This window comes from Gouania willdenowi, chromosome 11 (genome assembly GCF_900634775.1).
Source record: "Gouania willdenowi chromosome 11, fGouWil2.1, whole genome shotgun sequence".
Lineage (NCBI taxonomy): Eukaryota > Metazoa > Chordata > Actinopteri > Blenniiformes > Gobiesocidae > Gouania > Gouania willdenowi.
In genome coordinates, this window is record NC_041054.1 from 6564711 (window position 1) to 6587025 (window position 22315).

Below are 22315 nucleotides of genomic sequence, written 5' to 3' on the forward strand. Positions count from 1 at the left end.
CGAATGCAAGTTCGCACGGCCAACGCACCGCCGCACGGGACAGATTTCGCATCTGGGATGCATCTATCCATTGTCTTTGTATGTAATCTGGACGTACGGACATTTTGTGGCTCATCCGGTGTGAACCTGTGAAGTATTTTTGCTGACTATGCCCATTACTTTATATTCATAGTGAATCTATCTTTTAAAGGCCACTTCTAGATTGGAGAAAAGCTCTGAGTATCTTGTTTTATGAATATGACAAAACCTTTGTTTTACTCGAGGGGCCTCTACAGTCACCACATCAGAATCCAATAAAGTACTTTAGGGATGCGGTGGAACAGGATGGTTGCATAGTGAATGCAACAAAACAGCATAACGTGGCTGCTAAAATGGCTAATACATGTATGGTAACTATTAAGAGTGAATACATTTTCTAAAAGTACTTTGTCATTTTTATTGTTACACTTTGCAACAATCGCTTCAGTATAGCTAATAGTAATAATTACAAAGATAAGCTAGATACATCAACATTAGACAGGGTTTAATTTTCAGAGCAAAGATTAGTAACACTGATTGTCAATGAAGTGAAATTAAACATCTCCAAGGCACAGACTCATTAAAAATACAGAAACATAAGAGAGTTGTAGAATCCAGACTACAGCAGTGAATGTACACCAGGGATCTGTCACGCATTAACATAAGCCTTTTTAACTAAAGACATCCAAAGCTCACTGCAACAATCCACGGTACCTACAAATAATTTCACCCCTTAAAGAAATACTTTCACTGAGTGTCTTCAGTGTGTTGGAAACCTTGTTCATTATTTTATTTTCCCTATTGACAGTATTACACAATTTATTTAGTTCTTGTTCTTTAATTTTTGTCCAAATCAAACCAAAGGGGCTCTAATCAGAATTTGCTTTTAAGCTTTTAATTCTCGTATTTGCTTGTTAAGGCGCTAATTTAAATCTTTTAAACTTTTCAACATCGTATTTGTTTCTATATTTGTGTAAAACATTGGTTACGTATATTGTTGAATAAAGTTTCCTATCAAAGGGATTCCTGGAAAGAGGAAGTGGCTGCCGTGGCTCCATTTGTCTTTATTTTCTCAATAGACTCTATTCAGTAAACTCAGCTAATATTATCATTGACTAAACCAGCAAGTGAGCCACATCATGAGTCATTTACTTAAAGCTCAGAGCTTACGTTAAAAGCAATCCCAGTTATGTTTGAGAGGGAAAGTTGGATTGACCCATTTTTTTCCTGCAGTAATTTACATATCATCCCTGTAGAAAACCTGAAAGATCTCCGAAATACCTAAATGATGTTTTCCAATTTAGGAAAAGCATTGTTTTTGTCATGAGGATCGTGGCAGTAGGAGACTATCTTTGTGTTGTTGTGCTGAGTTTGTTAGTTCAATCCCTGCTTGTGTTTGAGGTGAAATACGCTGCAGTCATTTCTAGTGTGCACCATGCATTAAACCCAACATAATCTAGGAGGATTAGCCTGTGTCACGTATTGAGTTTACCACCTTACTGTGATTATAAACCTACTGTAACACGTGTCCGTTCACTTTGAAAACAAAAATTATTTATTTATTTATTTTTTTTTAGCAAAAATCCATTTTCCGGTAGTGCGCATCTCAGGGATGAGGTGGCCAAATTTTGTGAAGTAAAGCTAAAGTTGTTTTTTTATTTAAAAAAAAAAATCTTTGTTACTGCCTTTCTTTAAAGCCAAAAGTTATTTTTGAATTGGTGAATGCCAAATGGTCATGATGAATTTAGAGAGTTACTCATGCTTGGTATAGGTCATTGACAATAAATACTCAGACACTGTATACACAGGAAATAACATTTTTTTACAATTTTTATTACTATCATTAGTAACTTTTTACCTTTTTTATTTTATTTATGTATTAATGTATGAGTGTGGAATGTATGGCACACACTGTATGCTACTGAGCACTTGAATTTCCCCTTCTGGGAATGAATAAAAAATGTATCTGTGTTACAGCAGTGGTTGCCAACCTTTGAGATTGTTAGTGGTGTTTTCATTTGGAAAAAAATAGAAATTATTTAAGCTCTTGGAGCTTTCTGCCTCTTCCTGCACTGTTTAAATATGTCTGTGATATTATGTGCTGGTATTGTTTTTTTAATTGTGCAAAATAGATTTATTAAATTTAAAAAAATAATTTGAAAGTAATTTTTCTAAAAAAAAAAAAGAAAATGATTTTTAATTATTTTTTTTTAACAATGAAACATTTTAAATTATAATTTTAATCAGTTTATTTTATTTTTATTTTATTATTACTAGAGATTTTGGGTGACCCCATTTTATTTCTAGGTGGCCCCAACGTTGAAAAACCCTGTGTTACAGTCAGGACTTCCTTCCCTCATTAATTAACGGCTAAAATAACATAGATGCAAAGATGTTTTAACTATTTTATTGCCATTTATGTGTTATCTTAAGCATTATTTATTTGTTTAGTGTAATTTTTCTTCTGATGAAAATAATAGTATAAAAACAAAACAAAGTTTTAAATGTCCATCTATTAGCCGTGTATAGTATATAACTACAATAAGCATTCGCTCTGTATGTATTTATTGCTCACTTTGCTGTTGTATCGGTGCCTGATGATTAATAATCTGTTTGTCTTTCTCTCACTCTCTGTCATCAGGTCTACCCGGGGTTAATGGTAACAGCAGGCCTCATTCACTACGTACTCAACCTGCTCCACATTACGGTCCACATCCGTGACGTGTGCGTCTTCCTGGCTCCCGTGTTCAGCGGTCTGACTGCCATCTCCACCTTCCTGCTGACACGGGAGTTATGGAACCAGGGTGCAGGGTTGCTGGCAGCATGCTTCATCGCCATCGTCCCGGGTTACATCTCTCGCTCCGTCGCCGGCTCTTTTGACAACGAGGGCATCGCCATTTTCGCCTTGCAGTTCACCTATTACCTCTGGGTATGTACACGTCAAACACAGAGGCTATTGATCTATTATCATATTAATTATTTATTCAGGGCCATCCAAGATTTTTCTTTCACATCACGTGAAGAAGGTTGCTTTCTGTAACCAGTAAGGAACTCTTTTAGGTGGTACTTACTAAAATGCTGAATTATTTATCCACAGCTGTGAAAGGTAGAAGGTTGTTATTAACCCAGAGTGTTGCAGATAAAACCCTTCTCAAAGTTATAAACTTGTGGTTGACATTGGAGATAACTTTATTTTCTTCTCGCTGATATTCAAAAAGCTTCTGTGCAACCTGTTCCATTCTCTTCAGTGTTATAAAAACTTCAGAGTTTAGATGAATGATAGTTCTGAGATCTTTCCACTGCACAGTGTTCCCCAACCCTTGAAATCAGCTGCCGTTTGTGCAAGATCTCTCATCCAGACTTGTCACCTTGCTTCAGTCCAGCAAACCTCTCTTCACTTGAATCAGCCTTACATCACCGCAGCTGTCTTTGTATGAATGCTTCACAAGTGTGAGTGTGTGAACAACATGTATCTGTCTGGGAGGGGGGGGAAGAGAACTCCTCGTTAAACTTGACCTTTCCAAATTTCAAGTGGTTTCATCCCACCGCGAGCTGTTTTCATGCAATGTAACTAGATCCTGTCCTTTTATTTAAAGCCTTTCTGAGGTTGAAAACATTCCTATTATTGCTCATATGAGGTGTAATGAGATCTTGCTCCTGTAATTCAAAGGCTGAGTGCGATAGTGATAGGCAATTATATGAAATATTGATGGATTAGGAGTGTAGCGCCCATTACACACGTAATACAAGCCTCTACAGAAATGATGCAAAGATAAAGATAAAGATGCAACTAAATAAAACCTCTTGGCCAAAAACCGAAACACCAAAATAAATAATTATGCAAATTGATGGTACCATTGCATTTATGAGTATAAATGCGTACTAACTGCACTAAAATTAAAGCATTGCAATTGTATAAATCGATCTATAAAGCAGAAAAGGTCTGCATAAGTGTGTGTGTATGTGTGTGTGTTTGTGGAGCGAATATCTCCCCGACTTGGAGTATGTTTGACCTGAAACGTAGTCAACGGCTTCCAAATACCACAAGTGTGTGCATATGTTATTTTGGAGTAATTTGGTGTAGTAAAACGTTCAAAACGTTCATTTTAAGATTACGGCAGTCTCGGTAATAAGCACGGTATTGAGCGCTCTACTTCCGGTTTCATGTTCATGACATCACTGTGTCGCAGTTTGTTTGGGTCAATATTAAAAATATTTTTTTTACTGCTAAGTTATTTAGAGAGAGTTGCAACTTTGGTGTTGCAAAACGTTTATTTTTCGTGTTACTTCCAGGTCTCTTATCTCTCAACAACCTGTGACGGATTATGTGCATGCGCCTGGCTGAACACGCACGCAAGATAACACACACGGCTGATGCACGTGCGTGTGAGAGTGCTGGGATGTACATTAGGAGTGTGGCGATATCTCGATATGGCGATATATCGCAGTATTTTCTCGCATAATTGATTATCGATATGCTCGTGCTAAGTATCAATTTAAAAAAAAATAAAAAATTCAAAACCTTTTCTGCTTTTTTACTAAAATTTCACTGAAATTTTGTCACTGTTTGTTAAAGGAACCAATATTTTGTTTACTGGAATATTGCACTATAATGGTGTCACTGGTAAGACCCTACTTTATGTTTACAGAAAGCACTATTGGAGATACTTATTCATTTACATTGGCATGTTGACACTAATTTACAGAAATGTTGCACTAAAATAGTGTCACTGTTCTTAGGACACTTTTTCCATTTATTGTCTTTCAGAGTATTTATTGTATTTTTTCACCTCATTTTTTTTTCTTGTTATGTCATAGATTATCGTAGATTAATTTCTGACCAGTATATCGATAATCGCAGTATCGTCATATTGTGAGATAATCGTTATTGTGAGCTTTGTATCGCATATCGTGAGGTTCCCACCTCTAATGTACATGCTGAATGCACACAGAGCCATTTAGAGAGAGAGAGAGTTGCGACTTTGTTTTTGCAAAGCGTTTATTTTTCGTGCTACTTCTGGGTCTCTATTATCCCTCAACAACCTGTGAGAGATGACCTGGCTGGCCGATCGATCAGTGCCGATTTCCCTTATTTTGTGCATCCTTAATTTGTAGGCCTGAATGCCATTGGAATCATCTATTCTTTTTAACATTTCAATTTGGATGTTAAAGGTCTTTGTAGTAGAAATTAACTATTATTACTATCTCTACTAGTCTTGTATATAACAAAAAATGTTCATTGTATTACTATTAATAAAATGTGCAATAAATTTTTTTTACATACAGTACATCATACCAGCTATTTCCTCTGTCAAACATTAACCCTCGCCTCTAGTCCAGTATATTCATGCTTTCGCATCTCAGTAAGACACTCAAGTGAAACCAAGGGAAGCGTTTGCCCGCAGCAGCTTGCTTCGGCTTAATTGATTGATAATGGAGCTGTACGAATGTTTCTGTTAAATACTGCACTGCTTTCTCCCACACATGTTCACGATACGAAGCATCGCTGCTACATTATTCAGTCTTTTGAAGCAATTTATTCTCTTGGTTAGAAACATTAACAAGAGGATTATTCATTTGGTGCAGCATAGCTACAGCTGTCATTGACAGGTGCTTTGGCTTTAAAACATTCAGCAGCTGAAACGAACAGAAGTTATTAAAGCTGTTTGTTTTTTTAAAGAGCTTTGCGTAGCTTACTTCATGTTTGAGATTTATGTCTTTGCTTTACGTCTGCTGATCATTTTTACTTTTTCCCCCAACCCTAAAAGCTTACAGTGAATATTAATTGATAGTTTAAAGTAATCATGATGGGCCTCAGGTCTTCAGTTTTCCAAACCCATTCTAATTAAGTATTATAGACAATCTTGGTGTTTCTTGATTAGTGCTTGAACAGTTCTTATTGCTAGTGTAGGGTAATAATCACCCTAGGGCAAAAATGTGAGCCGTGTCCTGCTTGTGTCTTCGTTCTCACTGCCTTCAGAAGATCACGAGTTATTGTCAGGGCTCGAGATACGCAAAATACAACACAATTACCAAATTATTTACAACATAACAAATGGCACACCTTCAAGAAAGTACACCTAATAACTATATCTCTAACTCAAGTAAGCAAACATTCTATTTCATGCTCAGTTTTTCTGTTATTTGTTGCTATAATTGTAATTGTGATAATAGTCATTTTACCCAGCAAGATAATCATGTGTGTAGAATTACCTTCAAAAACACATAACAAAATATTCTGTGGTGTTATTCGCTAAACAATATCCATAGATCTTAACCTGTACACTGACTGACCCAAAACTTAGCCACATGTGGACAAGACAAAAAAAAAAACAAATGCATCAGCTACTGCTTGTTGCAGAAAAACATATTAGCATGAAAACATTTTGCAAATATATCTTGAGTCACTGTCAATCTTTACTTCATACAAAACTACGGTACGCCAGTTAAGTCAACTAATCATCAGCATGCATGGCTATGCTTTCAAAAATAGAAAAATCCCTATTTCTCAGTATTGGAGGAACTCAAAAAATGCATGTCACATTTTATTGACCGATCTTTATGAAATTTGACTGGGTTATGCTGGGTTAGTTCTTCAATTATCGAATTTAGATTGTGCCTTTCATTCCGATTTTTGTAAAAAATTGTTCGTTTTTTTCTTGTTTTTCAACTAATTTGGTGCTTGGTGGGGGTTTGCGCTGTCTGAAAGAGCTTGTTTGTTCTTTGGGTCGTCTTTTTTTTGTCTTTGGTTTTTTTTCTTGTTCTGCCATGTAGAAAATCCGCAGCGCCACCTGGTCTTTTGTGATTCATCCTTAAACTTTATCAGTGTGGACCTCATTGTCCATCCAACTGTCAAGCTTACGGTCAAGCATAGTAATGGAAGCTTCCATTTTTTAATTATACAGTCGGCTAAAGCACGGGGAAAAAAACAAGACTCAAATTGGATAGATCAGCGGTGATCATTGGACCTGACATGATTGCATCGTCTAATCAAACATCGGCCCTGTAAACACCGCTTCTTCAAAGCCTCAGGCTTTACAGTAGCTTTCCAAGAGCTCTGAGGCCCTTATTAGACTTACAGCAGTTCAGAACGTAGTAGGGTAAGTTCTCAGGTCTGGGGTAAAATGCTTGTTGAGTCGTTGAGCACCATAATAGTATGTTTTCACTGCATGCCTGTCCTTGCACCATATCTAAGTGGGTTTATGTTTCAGCCCCATGTGGCCTTGATCTGCTTACTGGTAGAGAGAAATTATTGATAGATTTTGAAACCAGACTTCAAATTTATGGTTGCAATTTTCTGCAGTGCATACCTAGCTACACTCTCATATAAAGTCCCACTTTTAATGCTGCATAGTTATTTTTATTTTATTTTTAGGGAATCTGAGGGCAGAGGAAAAAAATTAGAAAAAAAGCAAGTTCTGAAAGCATAAATTTAGCAGCGGTCTTGAGATATTTTTTGGAGCATTTAAGATTATTATATATACATGGATAATTGCTGGTATGAGTTTGGTAATTAAGGGCAAGGGAAAATGCAGTAGGCCTTAATTTTTCTGTTTCCCAAAGAATGCATGGTAATATAAATTTGAACTTTACAGTTATTATGTGGCTGCCGACCATGATACTTAACCTATAGTTTTGATCTTGTATTCTGCCTAGCGGGGGATGTGTGCAGAGCCTTTATGATTTCAATATCCAGCTCCTTTGCTGAAACATTGATACGTTTCACTCTTCCCTACATTCATTAATTCAGGGGCAGATACTGATGCACGTTGGTACCTGTTAGAGAGAGAGCCATATAGTTGCAAGGTTTTTGTGCATTTAATTTGAATTCATGTTCTAAATGACCAACAGAGAAGCACATTCTACTGTATTTCTCCAGTGAAGCTGGTTGTACATCAGGGTGAATAGTCTCATTAGCGCCGACGTTGATTGCCATTCAATGACAGAAAAGAGCGATTGTGCCCGCCGAAGGCACCGAGAGAGAAGTCACTCGTTAGCTATTCGTTCAACTTTTCATTTCATCTCTACATCATTGATGTTGTTTTATGCTCTAGTGTAAAGGCTTGCAGAGCCCTAAGGCCTTTTTTATGCTAGATTTGGCAATGCTGTTGTTTCATCATGCTTGATCTTCATTTCACATGATAACCATCCTTGTTCATATCAATTAATACAAATCTGCATGTGTTCATCCTTGCATGGGATTTCTCAGCATCGTTTCATCCCATTTGTTTGTAGTTGTAGACACCTCACTTCAGTATAACAGCATTGACCTACAAGTAGGGTTGCAAAGAGGAGAAACAATTTCCAGAAAATTTCCATGGGAACTTAAGCTCAGTAATTTTAAGAATATTCAAATATATTTCATGGAGTTATTCAACCTGAAATTGATAGTAATTTTAGATAACTCTGTTATTCAAACTCAAACATAAATATCAACATTTATTCAAAATTGTAATTAATAATATTAATTATTGTTTTTGTTTTTTAAAAACACAACATTTCACCTAGGATTACAAAATTTCATGAATTTTCTAAATTGAAGGTTGGCCCTTAATCGGGATGTTATACCGTATATAGTTGGTGAAACTGTTTTAACATAATCTAAAATACTAGCATCAATTGTACCAGCACCCAATTTCAGTTTAATTCTAAATAAATAAGTCTCCTGAAAAGTTTATATTTTTGATTTATCTAAAAAATATAGAACCAAGTGGCAGCCTAAGCAACTATAGTGTCGTAAACTGTAGTCAGTTATGATACTTAGACTTAATCATGTAAAACCAACTAGAATATTTGCATTTCCTGAAGAAAAGGCAAGTGAGGATGCTGGTGCTGTCCTGCGTTGCACTGCATTAGCTTAGCATTAGCATTAATATTATCTCGCATTAGCTAACTTTAGCATTAGCATAGCGTTCACATAGTATTAGCTTAGCATTGACATTAACATAGCATTAGCACTAACCTAGCATTAGCTAAGCATGAACTTAGCAATAGCTAAACATTAGTTATAAAGACGAAAAACTTAAAATTGGTTGAAAAAGTAAAAAAAAAAAATGGGTTGAAAAATGGGCTTGAAAGTCGAAAAAGCTGAAATTTCTAATAGAAATGAATGGGAAAGGAAAAATTAAATAATTAAAAAAAAGTTAGTTATGAATTATAAAAGTACAAGCATAAATCTCAGGAACTTTCTGAATTTTTTGATAGCTTATTTGTCAAAATCAGACAAACGTTGTTGGAGGAGTTAAAGCAAATTGAGGTTTACATGGAAAACCGGTTCATTCGGCTTTATTCAATTCCGCTTTAGGTCTGGGAGTCGGGAAGGGTTCTGATTGGTCATGGGGTGAACGTGACGTATTCACGCTTATCGGGAAAAAATGCAAACAAATTTTTTTCGGCTTTTATTTTGATTGCAGTTTTGAAACAGCTCGACAATAACACAATAACATGTGGTTTTGCTTTCACCCGTGGAGCAGAAGAGAGATAGAGCAGCATGGAAGCAAGATAGAAGACTGTACTTCGGTCAATCAAAGCCAGCAGTTAATGCAACAGCTGTTCAACCTCCACGCTACAGGACATTGAGTGAAAAATGAACTTCATAATGATTCACGCGTCATTAGTGAAGTTCTGGTGCTTCATGCCCCGCAGCCTGTTCCGTTTGCCGAGGTCCGTGTGTGTAATAACTCTGTGTGAATGTCCGCATGTTTATGCCTCCATCCATCCGCTCTTTTCATTATATCCATGTCTTTAAAGGCTCTTATTAAATATATAGTCTCGGCTGTAGTCTGGGCGGCCATTCTGGACTATGTCGTCACCAGCGCGTCATCGTGGCAAGTTGCGCATGGGCAGAACGACCGGAATTAACTTAAAGCGGAATTAAGTGTTTACAAGAAAGAGGAATTATTTAATTCAGAATTAAAATAGGAATAAATCAGCTCCCTAATTTGTATTTAAGTTTAATTCTGAATTACATTTGCATTAGGAATTAAGGGCTCTGTTCTCCCATGTGCGTAAGTCCAAAAAGCCACGGTTTTAGCTGCGCGCTATTCTCCCCCGTATTTAAGTCAGTCATTGCGTATCTCCATCCCAGTTACGCACTGTGGGTGGAGCAGCCCTGAAATGTCGGTGTTCCCATTCAAATCTGGCTTTATGCGCATTCTCTGGTGTGCGTAAGTCCTTTTCCTCTTACGCGCTTCTAACCCTGGAATAAGTGCAGTGCCCCGATAAGGTGAAACATTATACTGCACTAGAAATATGGACTTAGTTACATTTAAAGCCACGCGGACTCGTGCAGCAGCAGCTGAGTGATCACAGCTGCTGCAGCACGATTAATTAAAACTCTGACAGACACAGACTTCTGTCCACATTGGTCACATTGATTTAACTAATTTCATACTATGTCCAACGTAAAGTCACAGTTTGATCCACTACAGAGTGAAACAAGCTGTCATATGCAGATGAGGGTGGACCAGAAAGTGTTCCCACATTTTAAACAATTTATGTTTAAAACTGCATATTAAGGAAGCCATTAGTCAATAGTTCTGTTTCACTGCAAACATCCCTCTCTATTAAAGCAGGACGCTCTGTGAGGTTATTTCCTCATATCTCTGGCGCATCTAACTCGGTCATGCTTCACAGCGATGATGATCAAAGAGAGAGATTTTAACTGTGACTCTGACAGAAGAATGCGGCCGATCCTCAGTCACACTGCAATAATCTGATCAGTGATTGGATCAAATCAGCTTGTTACCTTGTTTATCAATGAAGGCGTTTCAAATTAAAAGTGTACATTATCATTTCGTGGGTTTCAATGACATTTACAAGCGTTAGGAAAACTCCATGTTCCGTGATTTCTAGACAGCTCTACTTACACGCGGTGGGCATGTCAGGAACCTGGACCGGAGAATACATGTAGGAGAGAAGCTCGCTAAAAAGCGCTTAAATCCAGATGGGAGAATAAACCCCCAAGTGTTTACAAGGACAGTTTAAAGAGGAATTAATTTTTTTTCTGAACTAAAGAGGATATAAAGCTCCCATGTAAACGTGGCCTTATAGATACCTAGAGCCTTGTGTATTGCAGTTCACCTGTTCTGGGTACAGGAGCGGTAGAGCATATCTCGGCTTACTCATTGTGCACTTGAAAGATACCAGTTTATATCGGGCCTAAGTCACAAAGTGAATCACTGTTACTCTTGCAATGCAGTAGTTTTTGAATTTAATTTAAAAGAAACCATTTTCACTTGTGTGATGTGGAAAAGATTGTTGGTATCAAACCAATCTGTCAGTAAGGAAATCACCTTTTACTTACTAGAGGAAACACCCACAGCAGAGATCAATAAAATACATTAAATAGAATGGTCTTGTTATTACACAGCCATGAAACAAAAATCAGTGTAACCTGTTTCACTAGTGATGCTGAAACTTGTTATCTGAGCCATCATTGGTGTGCAGAAGGGTGGAAATAGTGTCTGTGATGTTAAAGTAAAGCAGCAGCCATTGTTGGGTGGAAGAAAGCCTTCAATAAACAGAAGATCAGCCAAAGAGACGCTGGTCATCAGTGTTTCTCATTCGGGAATCTAAATACCAGGCACAACTGATCCACATCTTACTGGTGAGACCAGTGGTTGCCTCGGAAACCCAGACGGGTGAACCAGACAAAACATTTCACTATTACAAAGCGTTCACATAAATATATAACAGTCTTAAATGTATACTATTTACATAAACACGCAGCCTAAAACACTCTAATAAACAAGGACAGCCAACTCATAACATCACTGCTCAGTCAACTTAGGAAAATATATTTTCGTTTGCTAGGGATTGCACAAGAAACAACCATTAAAATGACAGTTTGCTTAGAGTATTTAAATGAAAAGAGGCCATACACAAAAAAGTGGGACTGAATATTCCAGAAGGTGAATTTAGGGTGAGCTGAATATCAATGAACTGCTATAAGATGGAATACTTGCTCTTCTCCAACACAGCTTGCAGTTATGCAGTCCAAGTAGTACAACCTAACGCTTTATTTGCTAAGTTAATTTGTCACAAAGGGTTTATATTGTTATAAATAAAGCAAAAGAGCTGTTGTGGATCACATCTTTAACATTTGCCTTTTAGTCAATCATCCAAAGACTGCCCCATAACCATTAATCGCAGTCCTGCATGTGTATTACTGTGTCGGGAACATCCATCCCTCTTTGCATACTCATAACAGCATCTTTTCATTTTGTGAACGTAGACAGTATGTCGCCCAATGAAGGCAGGTGTTTTACACAGCAGCCATCACCACCTCTAATGTTAATGCATTATCAGCAGAGCAGAGGCTTTAAAAAGATTCCTTCTTTGCTCACCTTGCACCATTTGCGCTTTGGGAGGGCGGTGGAAAACAATCATGGTGGCCATGCTACACTGCTTCCTACTATGATTGTCATTTACCCACATTTGTCTTTGTATTCTCTATTCCTCCTCTCCTCCATGTCGACCCTTAATTGTCTTTGTCTTGCTTTGTTCTGTCGTTTTCCCGTCTTTCTTGGCTCTTCAATCTAACATTCTCCACTCATTACAACTGATCCCTTCCCTTTTATTCTTTTTAACTCATTCTAACTGCACTGTGCATTACATTAAAAACTACCAAGTTACTAAGGATACATTTTTTTTTTTTTAGAAATCCGATTTTTTAAATTTGAACCTTAATTGCGACTATCAGTTTAAAGTATGAATTGAATGCGACCCTGAAGTGTCCCACATGTGCAAAAGAGGTCCTGAGGTATTACTTGACCACGCAGCCACGCATTGTTTACGGAAGTAAAAATGCAGGCATGAGGGCTGGGCGATGTAGCCTTTTTTAAATATCTTGATATTTTCAAGCTTTTTCACGATATATATTTCAATATTTAGCCCTTGCTTTGAGATGATGCTTTGATGCTCAATATATATATAGATGTTTTTTCTGTGACGTAATTGGGGTTTCCCCTATTATAGCATAGCATACCTGTTTAGTTGGTCGTTCTTTTTTCAGAGGCAAACCATTAAAGGGGACATATCATGCTAAATCCACTTTTTTAGCCCTTAAATGCATTTTGATGTATATTTAGATTGTTTAGAAGCACAGAAAAGTTCAAATTAATCTCTTCAGGTGCTCCGTTGATATCTTTATATTTTGTTTTGGTCATATTTTTCAATCTGTTTCGATTTTTTGATTCTCTATTACGTTTTTTGAACAATAACGTCAGCGGAACTGCCAAATTAGGACATCGATTCCAGGCCCAACACTTCGAGCAATCCGCCATTTTTATTTCTCGCTTTTATTTTGTAGTCCAAGCTCCAGGATGCAGAAGTTACGAGAGGAGAAATCAAAATGTTTGGTTGTTGGATGTAGTAACCCACATGCTTCATTACAACGTCTCCCAGCATCAGAACCTTTTCAAAGTGCCTGGTTGAGTTTTATTTTTCACGGAAATGTACCCACATCTGTGGGTAAGGTCATTTTTGTGTGCGTGCAGCACTTCAATAATGACTGCTTCAGCAACCTCCGCCAGTATAAAGAAGGATTTGCCAAAAGACTTTGTCTGATTGAGGGGTCAATTCCTTCTATCTTTGGAGACGACGAACAGAGCACTTTGGTAAGCTGTAAATAACGCTAAAAAGTGTGATAAGACGTCCCTGTCATTGTTTTGTTAGCATTAGCAGTTGCACCGTCTTCATATGTTAGCGCTGTGTGCTCGTTTTAGATCCTTGATGATATGGCCTACGTGGTTTAATTTAAGTCTAAAGTTTTCATTAGTCATTTCATTTTGCCGTTTTTGTCTCCGAAAAGACTGTATTAAAATGCATTTTGTGACGTTAGCTTGGCGCTAGCGTTAGCTCGGTGCTTGTGTTAGCTCACTTGTTAGGGTTCTGCAGGTTCATCATCTTCATTTTCATCTCGCTCCGCCGGGTCAGACTCTCGCTCAAACATGTAAAGCTGGATGGACAAGTATTCCATTGTTGACATTGTGTAAATAACGTGTGAATAAACTTTTTCTGCGCCGCTACATAGCCATATCGCTTCTATCAAACTACAAAAATGGCCGAGCAGGGTGGAGTTGAACCTAGAGAGGGGGCGGGGTATGAAGTGTCTCATTTGCATTTAAAGAGACCGCACCAAAACGAGTTGCTCTTTGAAGCACATCAGAAAAGGGATAGAAAAGGGGTCTGGGGAGCTATAATAATGAGGAATTCAGACCCAAGCAGTGCAGTTCCGCTTTATATAGACCACAACTGTATGATTTATATCTAAAAAGGAAGGATTTAAAACCATGATATGTCCCCTTTAAAATAAAATGGTCAGTTCAGTTGTAAGTTAACGCCACATGCCAAATGTCACACAGGCACCTTTTAACCCTAACCCTAAATGACAGTAAACACTTTTCCACTGAGGTTGCAAATAAAATATGTAAACAAAAATGCATCTCTGTGTAAATGTTAACAATCTTGTAAACGGGGAACCATATAGCCTTTCTCTCTCTCACACACACGCACTCAGTGTGTAACTGAGCATTATGCCTGTCATGGATGTTCTTATTTAAATTAGTTAATTCAACATTTCTCTCATCGATGGCCAGATGAAGTCTGTGACCGAAACACTGCATCCTCTGCCACTTTGTTAGTTGCAGCGCTTTGACAACGTTTCTCCATTTGTCCGTCGTCACAGCAACAAGTCCCGATGGGTTGAGATTCCAGCTTTTGATGTCCGTCCTCCTGCAGGGCTTTGGCAGTGTCCTCTGCTGTATGGTTTTGAGGGAAGTAGGTGGTTTGAAGACGGGCACTTCTCATCTCACAGTTCTCTATGAAATGCACTGTCACACTCATGTATGACTCGCAGCTTCAGCACGTAGTAAATGACTTTTGCCAGCCAGGCAACAAGTCTGGTTATGATATCGTGTACATTTTAGATTGTACCTCTCTTGTGAAGTAATGGCAGCTGGGTAGTAGGTATTTCAGATTCATTGTTTTTAGCAACTGTATGAAGCCTTGCTACTCCACAGTTGCAATGGGGAACATGTCTTTAGGCATATGGTAAGCCACAGTTTTGATAATATCGTGCCACTTTTCACTTGTTTTTTCGTATGGCACACCATGTGCTAGTGAAGCTAGCAGCAGGGTTTGTTTTGGCGGAGCATAGTGGCTGTGTGTGTGTGTGAGACATTTACACGGGAGAGGGAGAGGACCACATGCCTGCCAATGGAAAGGAATGTATTGCTATTTTAAAACAGAATTAACTATATTGATATAAACTATGTTGTCCCATGTGAAATTGTGCTTAGAAATATATTGATATAAATTAAAATCTCGATATATCGCTAGGCATTAGCGTCTTGGCGTGCGTGTGGCACTGAAAAAGTTTCTGTAAAACTAAAGTTTGCGCCATAACACTAAACTCATTTTAAGAAGATTGAAAGAGTTTCTCCCCTGTTACGCAACATTGTGATGATAATGGCATTTCAAGGCAAGGCAAAGCAAATTTATTTGTATAGCGCATTTCATACACAAGGCAACTCAATGTGCTTTACATGATTTATTTATTTTATTTATTTATTTATTTATTCAGTTCATTTCCGACATGGTTGCATTCACAGAAATTCATTTGACATTCAGAGCAAATTCACATTGTTTTTTTTTTTTTTTTTTTTTTTTTTTTTTTTTTTTTTTCATGCCGGAAAGGGCGACGGAAAAAAGCATTATGCTTATCTAGATCCGTCCCCTAATTTGAACACAGATAATTTTACATCCAACCTCGTTTCTTCCCTTTTTTTTTTTTTTTTTTTTTTTTTTTGTGATGTGTTCTTGTCTGCAGTCATTGTTCCTGTTGTTACTCCTCATCACAGTCTTTTTCCCCCGTGTTTCCACGAGCTTTCTTTTCCAGTCGTTGTTTACGTTCCTCCAACTCTCCAAACGTGAAGTTCTTCTTCTCTCTGAGAACCTTCGTATCCTCTGAGAGTCGCCTCAGCTTACGATCCATCAGAAAGGCACATGCACAGACACATACCCCCCACGACATATCCACTTGGGTATGTGTCCTTTGGATAAAAAATTCAAATGTTTAAAATCAATAAGAACATTTAAAATAATCAGTAAAATCAATTCAAACACATTACATCAACAACATGGCCAAAAATCTCCCTCTCAATCATATGCAGTAGAGAAAAATAAAACCTTTAACTTTGATTTAAAAATGTTCACATGTGATGCTGACTTCAGCTCTGCTGGCAGTTTGTTCCACTTCTTTACAGCATAACAACTAAACGCAGCATCACCATGTTTACTGTGAGCTCTGATGTAAAGATCAGATAAAACGACCTGGCCATTCAGACAGCAGTCGTGTTCCAAAATATCAGATACGTATTGGATTTGGGACAACATACAAAAGTGGACTCAGTTGGATTTGTAAAAATCAGATTTGTGCTGTTCAAACTCTGACAGATCGAATACAGGTTGCATATGAGCAAAAAAAAAATGGAATTGGGCAGCTTTTGCTGCAGTCTGAACATAGTCTTAGTTTACCCCTCCTTGCCGATGTGCTCATTCCCCCTCACCCTTCCATTAGCTATATGGCTTTCAGCTATTTTTATATGGACAAGATGGATATTTGCAATTATATACAATTTTCTATACAGCGCTACCCTTCTTTGACATCGTAATGGTCATCAATTATTTTGAACAGTGTTTACAAAGTGTGGCGCACACACCCTAAAGTAGAGCTCTGGTATTCGGTCAGATTTAAAATCACAGTAAATTGTTTCGGAAGGTGTAATAATGACGTTCTTCTGTCTTATTAAATGGACATTGGCTCAAGCTAATGCTAGCTATCTCAATGACTAAACAAATTCATTGTCCAAGAGAAGGACAAAGTGCAAATAAAATACTATTTCTCAAGAGTCCCTAATTTTGTGGCAACATTTGCACAGTCTCTCATGCCCCTAACCCCACACTGTGCATCCATTGTAGGAGCAGTAATTCAAGTCTTTCTTTGATCCATTTAATTAGCTTACCTTGTGTTGCACTGTGTGACATCCGAGTGTTCACAAAAGAAGCGGTGGCCTGGAGGACATTTACAGATAAAGCAGGTAGACCAATATTTCATATTAGTTTAAGCTTGGCTTGAGCAGGAGGATTATTTCAGAATCATTTGTCCAGTGGCTAAACATGGACGTATGCTATAAACCACAGTATAAAAGAAGCTAAAACTTAAAAACAAAGACAAATATTTAACAAAAGAAACCATAATGTGTTTGAATGTTTTTTATTTTTTTTTATTTTACTTTATTTTACTCATATTTGCTACTTCCAAATTTTAGAGTTTTTTTAGTGCTGTCTGAAGTGGATAAGGATAATAAAAAGATAAATTTATTAGTCCCACAAAGAGGAAATTTACAGTGTTTCAGCAGCAGATAAATAAAATGGAGTAATAATGATGGAAGATATATACACATTGGTGCAAGAAAAGATATTGAACAATAAAAACAGAATATATACATATGTCCACTAAAATTGCTGTTGTCTGTGGATAAGGGATAGGCTTTATGTTTGGATCTTATAATAAAAATAAATTTCAGTCTTAAGACCTTGATTAAAATTAGTCTAAAGATGTAGGTTTTGTTTTTTTCTGTTTTTAATCCATAGAATTTTCTAGAGCATTGTCATGTTTTACCATTAATATTCATATAATGTAATTACCACTAGGGATGTCCCGATACAACTTTTTCACTTCCGATACGATACCGATATTGCAGCCTTGCGTATCGGTCAATACCGATATTGATCCGAGGCAATATCAGCACGAATCATACATACTTTATTTACGCTTATATCGTTGATTTTAGATTCAGTCCAATAAAATCCGATATTCGTTTTCTGTTTGATATCGGACCGATATCAGTATCGGATCGGGACACCTCTAATTACCACATTAGGTATTTAGAAAGCTAGCAACTTTTAGAATTTGTTCAACCTCTCTTTGAACAGTAAAGGAGGAATTAGAGTTCAGTTGAAAAATGTCACAAGTATTTCCACTTATTAAGCAGCCGGTGTTCTCTTAAAATGGGATTGATTATAATGAAGTCATAAAGGGCATGATGAGGAGAAACAATGAAGAAAAAATAGTCTGTTTAAAAAACCCATCAATCTTTTCCACTGCATTTATGTTCCAAACTTGGTGACCTTACAGAAAAGCAGAACATAATTGAGGCTGTAAATATTGTAGACGTGAGTCTCGGGTGGGATTAGAATAGATGGTCTGAGCGTGAAATATTCAGACTACTGTATCACTCAGGGGAAAAAATCCTCTCACTGGACTGCTCAAGCAGAACCCCATATTTCTCCAAGTCCTCCACAAAACATGTTGTGTAAATTGTGAATTGATTTTAAAAAGAAAAATGTCTAGTTAATCCAGTGATGAGCTGTACGCTGCCCGGCATCTCAAGGAAGATGAGGAATGCTGAGGCTCACATCATTCTGACTGAGATAAATGGATGTAGATGATGGATTACTAGTGGACAAATGGAGCTTTTGACAAGCCGGGAAGCTGAATTAAAGTATTCAAATGATTGGTTTTTCATAAAAAGAATTTTTTCTATGTCGTTCTCTGCAGCTGTCATCAATAGATGCATGACAGCATTTCTCAGTTCGGACTCTGTTTTTGAAGCAACTCTCTATAAAAGCTTAATTAGTGTGTTTTTAAATGTTGTATTTTTACTGATGTTCTTTCTTTTTTTTGACTTATATTTCTTTGTTTTAATCACGGTTTTTGCGATTGTTGTTTTTAACTTATAAAGTGTCTTTGAGTGTCTCGTAAAGTGCTTAAAATAAAACATATTATTCTTATTATTTAGCTGTTAGCTCGTGGTAGCATGTACCAGGGTTGGGGTCAATTACATTTTTCAGTTGCAATTATTACAATTACTTTCTTAATTACTAAAGTTCAATTACAATTAATCACAATTACTGAGCCTGAAATAAATATCCTAATAAAACGTAACCTTCCTCTTGTGTTAGCTTTTTGTTTGCATCTCTTATGATAACGGGTTCTAAATTAGCTGTGAAATACACTATAAACAAATACTTTCCTATCTATTGGTTACCTTGTTAGGCTTCCTCATTTTTTTATATTTTTGGTGTGGGCATCTGAGCCTTTTTTGTGTCAGTATACCCCTTAATTATTTTTTTTTTTCATGGGAAAACCTGATATGAAACATATTTTAATCGTTGTTAACTACATATGTGTCGAAATGTAACATGGTTACCCAGTTTTGCGTTAAATTGGATAAGCCAATTTTTGTAAAATTTTCATTACAATTACAAATTCTAGTATCTAAACTTACGATTACGACAGTAACATATTTTTAAAATGATAATTATAATTATGCCATAGTCTTGTTCTTCTGACTATGACAGATTTCTCAACACTTTTCAGACTTTTAGAATATAATGTAAAGAATGTCATGCATTTATTTAATATTATGTATGTGGTTTTTAATGTCCCAGATTTGATTGTTATAATGTTTCATACATAGTGTGTGTCCTTTGAGTCCATAGCTTATTGTCTGTGTTATGAGTCCATAACTGGGAGTGGTGGCCCAGTGGTTAAGGACAGAGGGCTTGTAATTGGAGTCGCCAGTTCGAGTCTCACCCGGTTCAACACTGTGGGATGTTGAGCAAGTTTCTTAACCCTAATCCAACTGCTTCCTGGGTGCCTGCAGTTGGCAGCCCACAAAATGGATATAAATGCAGAGGAGATCAATAAAGGTTACATTTATTTATAAGAGTGAATATTTATACCCTTTTCCAAAAAAATGTCCTGCTACTTTGGTTCTGTTCCCAAACCACAAACTGCAGGGTTCTGTGTCTATTTAGATTTTTGAAAGTTTTGTTTTTCAACAAACTTCTGTAACTCTTGAATAATTTTGTGCCCACTGTTTCTCCTTCTAGGTGAAATCAGTGAAGACAGGCTCAGTATTCTGGACCATCGGCTGCTGTCTCTCCTACTTCTATATGGTGAGAATGGTTTGCATACAAAACACACTATGTAAACATTGTCTAGAGGCTGTTCAGTCTCCATGACGTTTTTATTTTTTTGTGTTTTTGTTGTTTTATAGATTTTTGGCGATTTTTCTAGTCGTCATGTGTTTTTGGAGTGATTTTGAATATTTTTAGTTTTGTGTCTTTTTGTGTTTACTTTGCGGGCTGCCAGTTGCACGTCTGATCTAGACACTAGAAAAAAAAATTACCCTAACCTTATGTACTTGATGTGGCATTTTTACCCCCAATTATGTTTACTATGAAGTTGGTCTTAACTTTAATTCCAAATATGTATAATGTTGAACTTTTTTGGTTGTTTTTTTACTTCTTACACACACGCAGATAGAAGTAGCAGCTACTTTTGCAGAATGTCTAACATTGACATTTAGAGATAGAGAAAATGCCATTCAATGGTAAACGTTACTTGTGGGGAAGTTGTTTTTGCACAGTGATCATTGCTTACAGAAGTACTTTCCTATGAAACAGCTTTTTAAAGACAGTTTGTGTCTTTTAAGCCACTCATCACCCAATGTAGATATTAAATCTTTGACATCGCATGAGCCAATGAGTGGCTGTAAAAACGCCAGTGTTTTTACTTCAGTCTTTTCCTAAATCACCTTTTATTTATTTCAAAAATTAAAATAGATTCAGTTACATGCCAATGCAAGAAAAGGGAACTTTGAGCAGTTTTTATTCTGCATTTTTTTTTAATAAATTTAATAAATCTCTTCACATCCCCGGATTTAGAGGATGTGCCATTTTTCAAACAATTGCAAAGGTTAAAATGAAATTATCTAGGTAAAAAAATGTCCGTGCTGTCATTTTTTAGCGATTGCAGTAAAAGCTATAAAAATCTAAAAAAGCCGGATGTCCATTTCTGAGCAAATCCCGTGTGTGGCAGTGAGACAAATATCAAAGGGAAAAGATTACTCAAATCCTGCTTCATCGATCTCACTGCAGCCAAAGCCTGTGTGCGTGTGTTTAGGGGTGTGTGTGTTTGTACTAAGATTAGGAGAGATGTAGAAAAAAGAAGAAAATGAAAAAACAAAATCCAGAATTTGGAAGTAGAAAAAGAATAGATGTGAAGTACCATTGGTAACAGATGAGGGTGTGAATCAGAGATTGATATAACATATATATATATATAAGGAAGGATACATACTGTACTGTGTAGAGCACCAGCTGCCACTATCACCCTGTGAGAACATCAAGTCTCCCCCGTTTCAGATACTTTCTCATTATGTTGCTGTTTTCTGTCTCACTCCTGCTCCTTTACTGTATCTGCAGCCCTCCCACCTCCTCACACGTGTCTTGTAGCAAATACTGTAGCTTGTGTGTGTTTTTTTTTATTTTTTTTTTTTTTTTTAAGTAGCTTGTATGTCTGCATCAACACTCCCAGATTTCCCACAACTCCTGCTGTCTCCTTAATGCTCGGGCTCGCAAAATAGCATGGTGGTACACGTCCTATCACCTTCTGCTGTCAGCTGACAAAAAAAAGAAGAGATTCTCCCAGGCTATGCTTTCCTTTGAGGTTTAATTGAATATGACGCGTGTAAGGAAGATAGAAAAACAAGAGATTTTTTAATAATATGAGGAGATGAAAATAGACTATCACAGCAAGTGCACCTTCTGATGGATGGGAGCAGTGGGAACATCTCGATGGTCACTGCACCATCCTTCTTTCATCGTACCAGGGGTGGGGATGATTGACGGGAAGGCAAACAGAATCTGGCACTGGTGTGTGCGCTTTAGGAGGGTTATAAAAGAAGATGAACTCAAATCCACACTTAACCAGTGATTTCCTCCTGCACTGCTCTACAAAATGGTGCATTTTCCCATGTGGACCTAAAATATGACATCAGTTAAAGCTGTGCAATTAATCAAAATTCTCCTGGTGTTCACAAACACCAAAATCCATCTTTGCCTTTCGAATCTGACCCGAAACGATTCGAACCAATCATGAGGCAGTGTTGTGGTTTAGGGGGCGGGATATCCGGGTGTGACGAAGGCAGAAGCAACGAAGCAAAACTGGTGCATGCTGGGCCACTGCTATTAGCATAGGATGGTTAACGTGCCTTTATCTCACATACTCGTGTTGCAAAAACGGCAAAAGTCACTCGACGACATAATGGCCGCAGTATTACCCAGAAGTAAGTTTTCACCAGCGGAGCCATGTTGTTGTTGTAGCAGCGGCGCATGCCGATGACGACATCATCATTTGTTACCGTGTGATTGGCTAAAATAA

The 22315-nt window shown here is 37.2% G+C and overlaps 1 protein-coding gene across 1 annotated transcript in view; it reads left to right on the forward strand.

The window, feature by feature from the left end:
* The window catches only part of LOC114472113 (dolichyl-diphosphooligosaccharide--protein glycosyltransferase subunit STT3B), a 117923-nt gene that overhangs the window by 48526 nt on the left and 47082 nt on the right, over positions 1-22315 (forward strand). Inside the window, exons 3-4 of the mRNA XM_028461222.1 lie at positions 2660-2947; positions 19981-20046. Of these exons, the coding sequence (XP_028317023.1) occupies positions 2660-2947; positions 19981-20046 (354 nt within the window). The remainder of the gene's footprint in view (positions 1-2659; positions 2948-19980; positions 20047-22315) is intronic.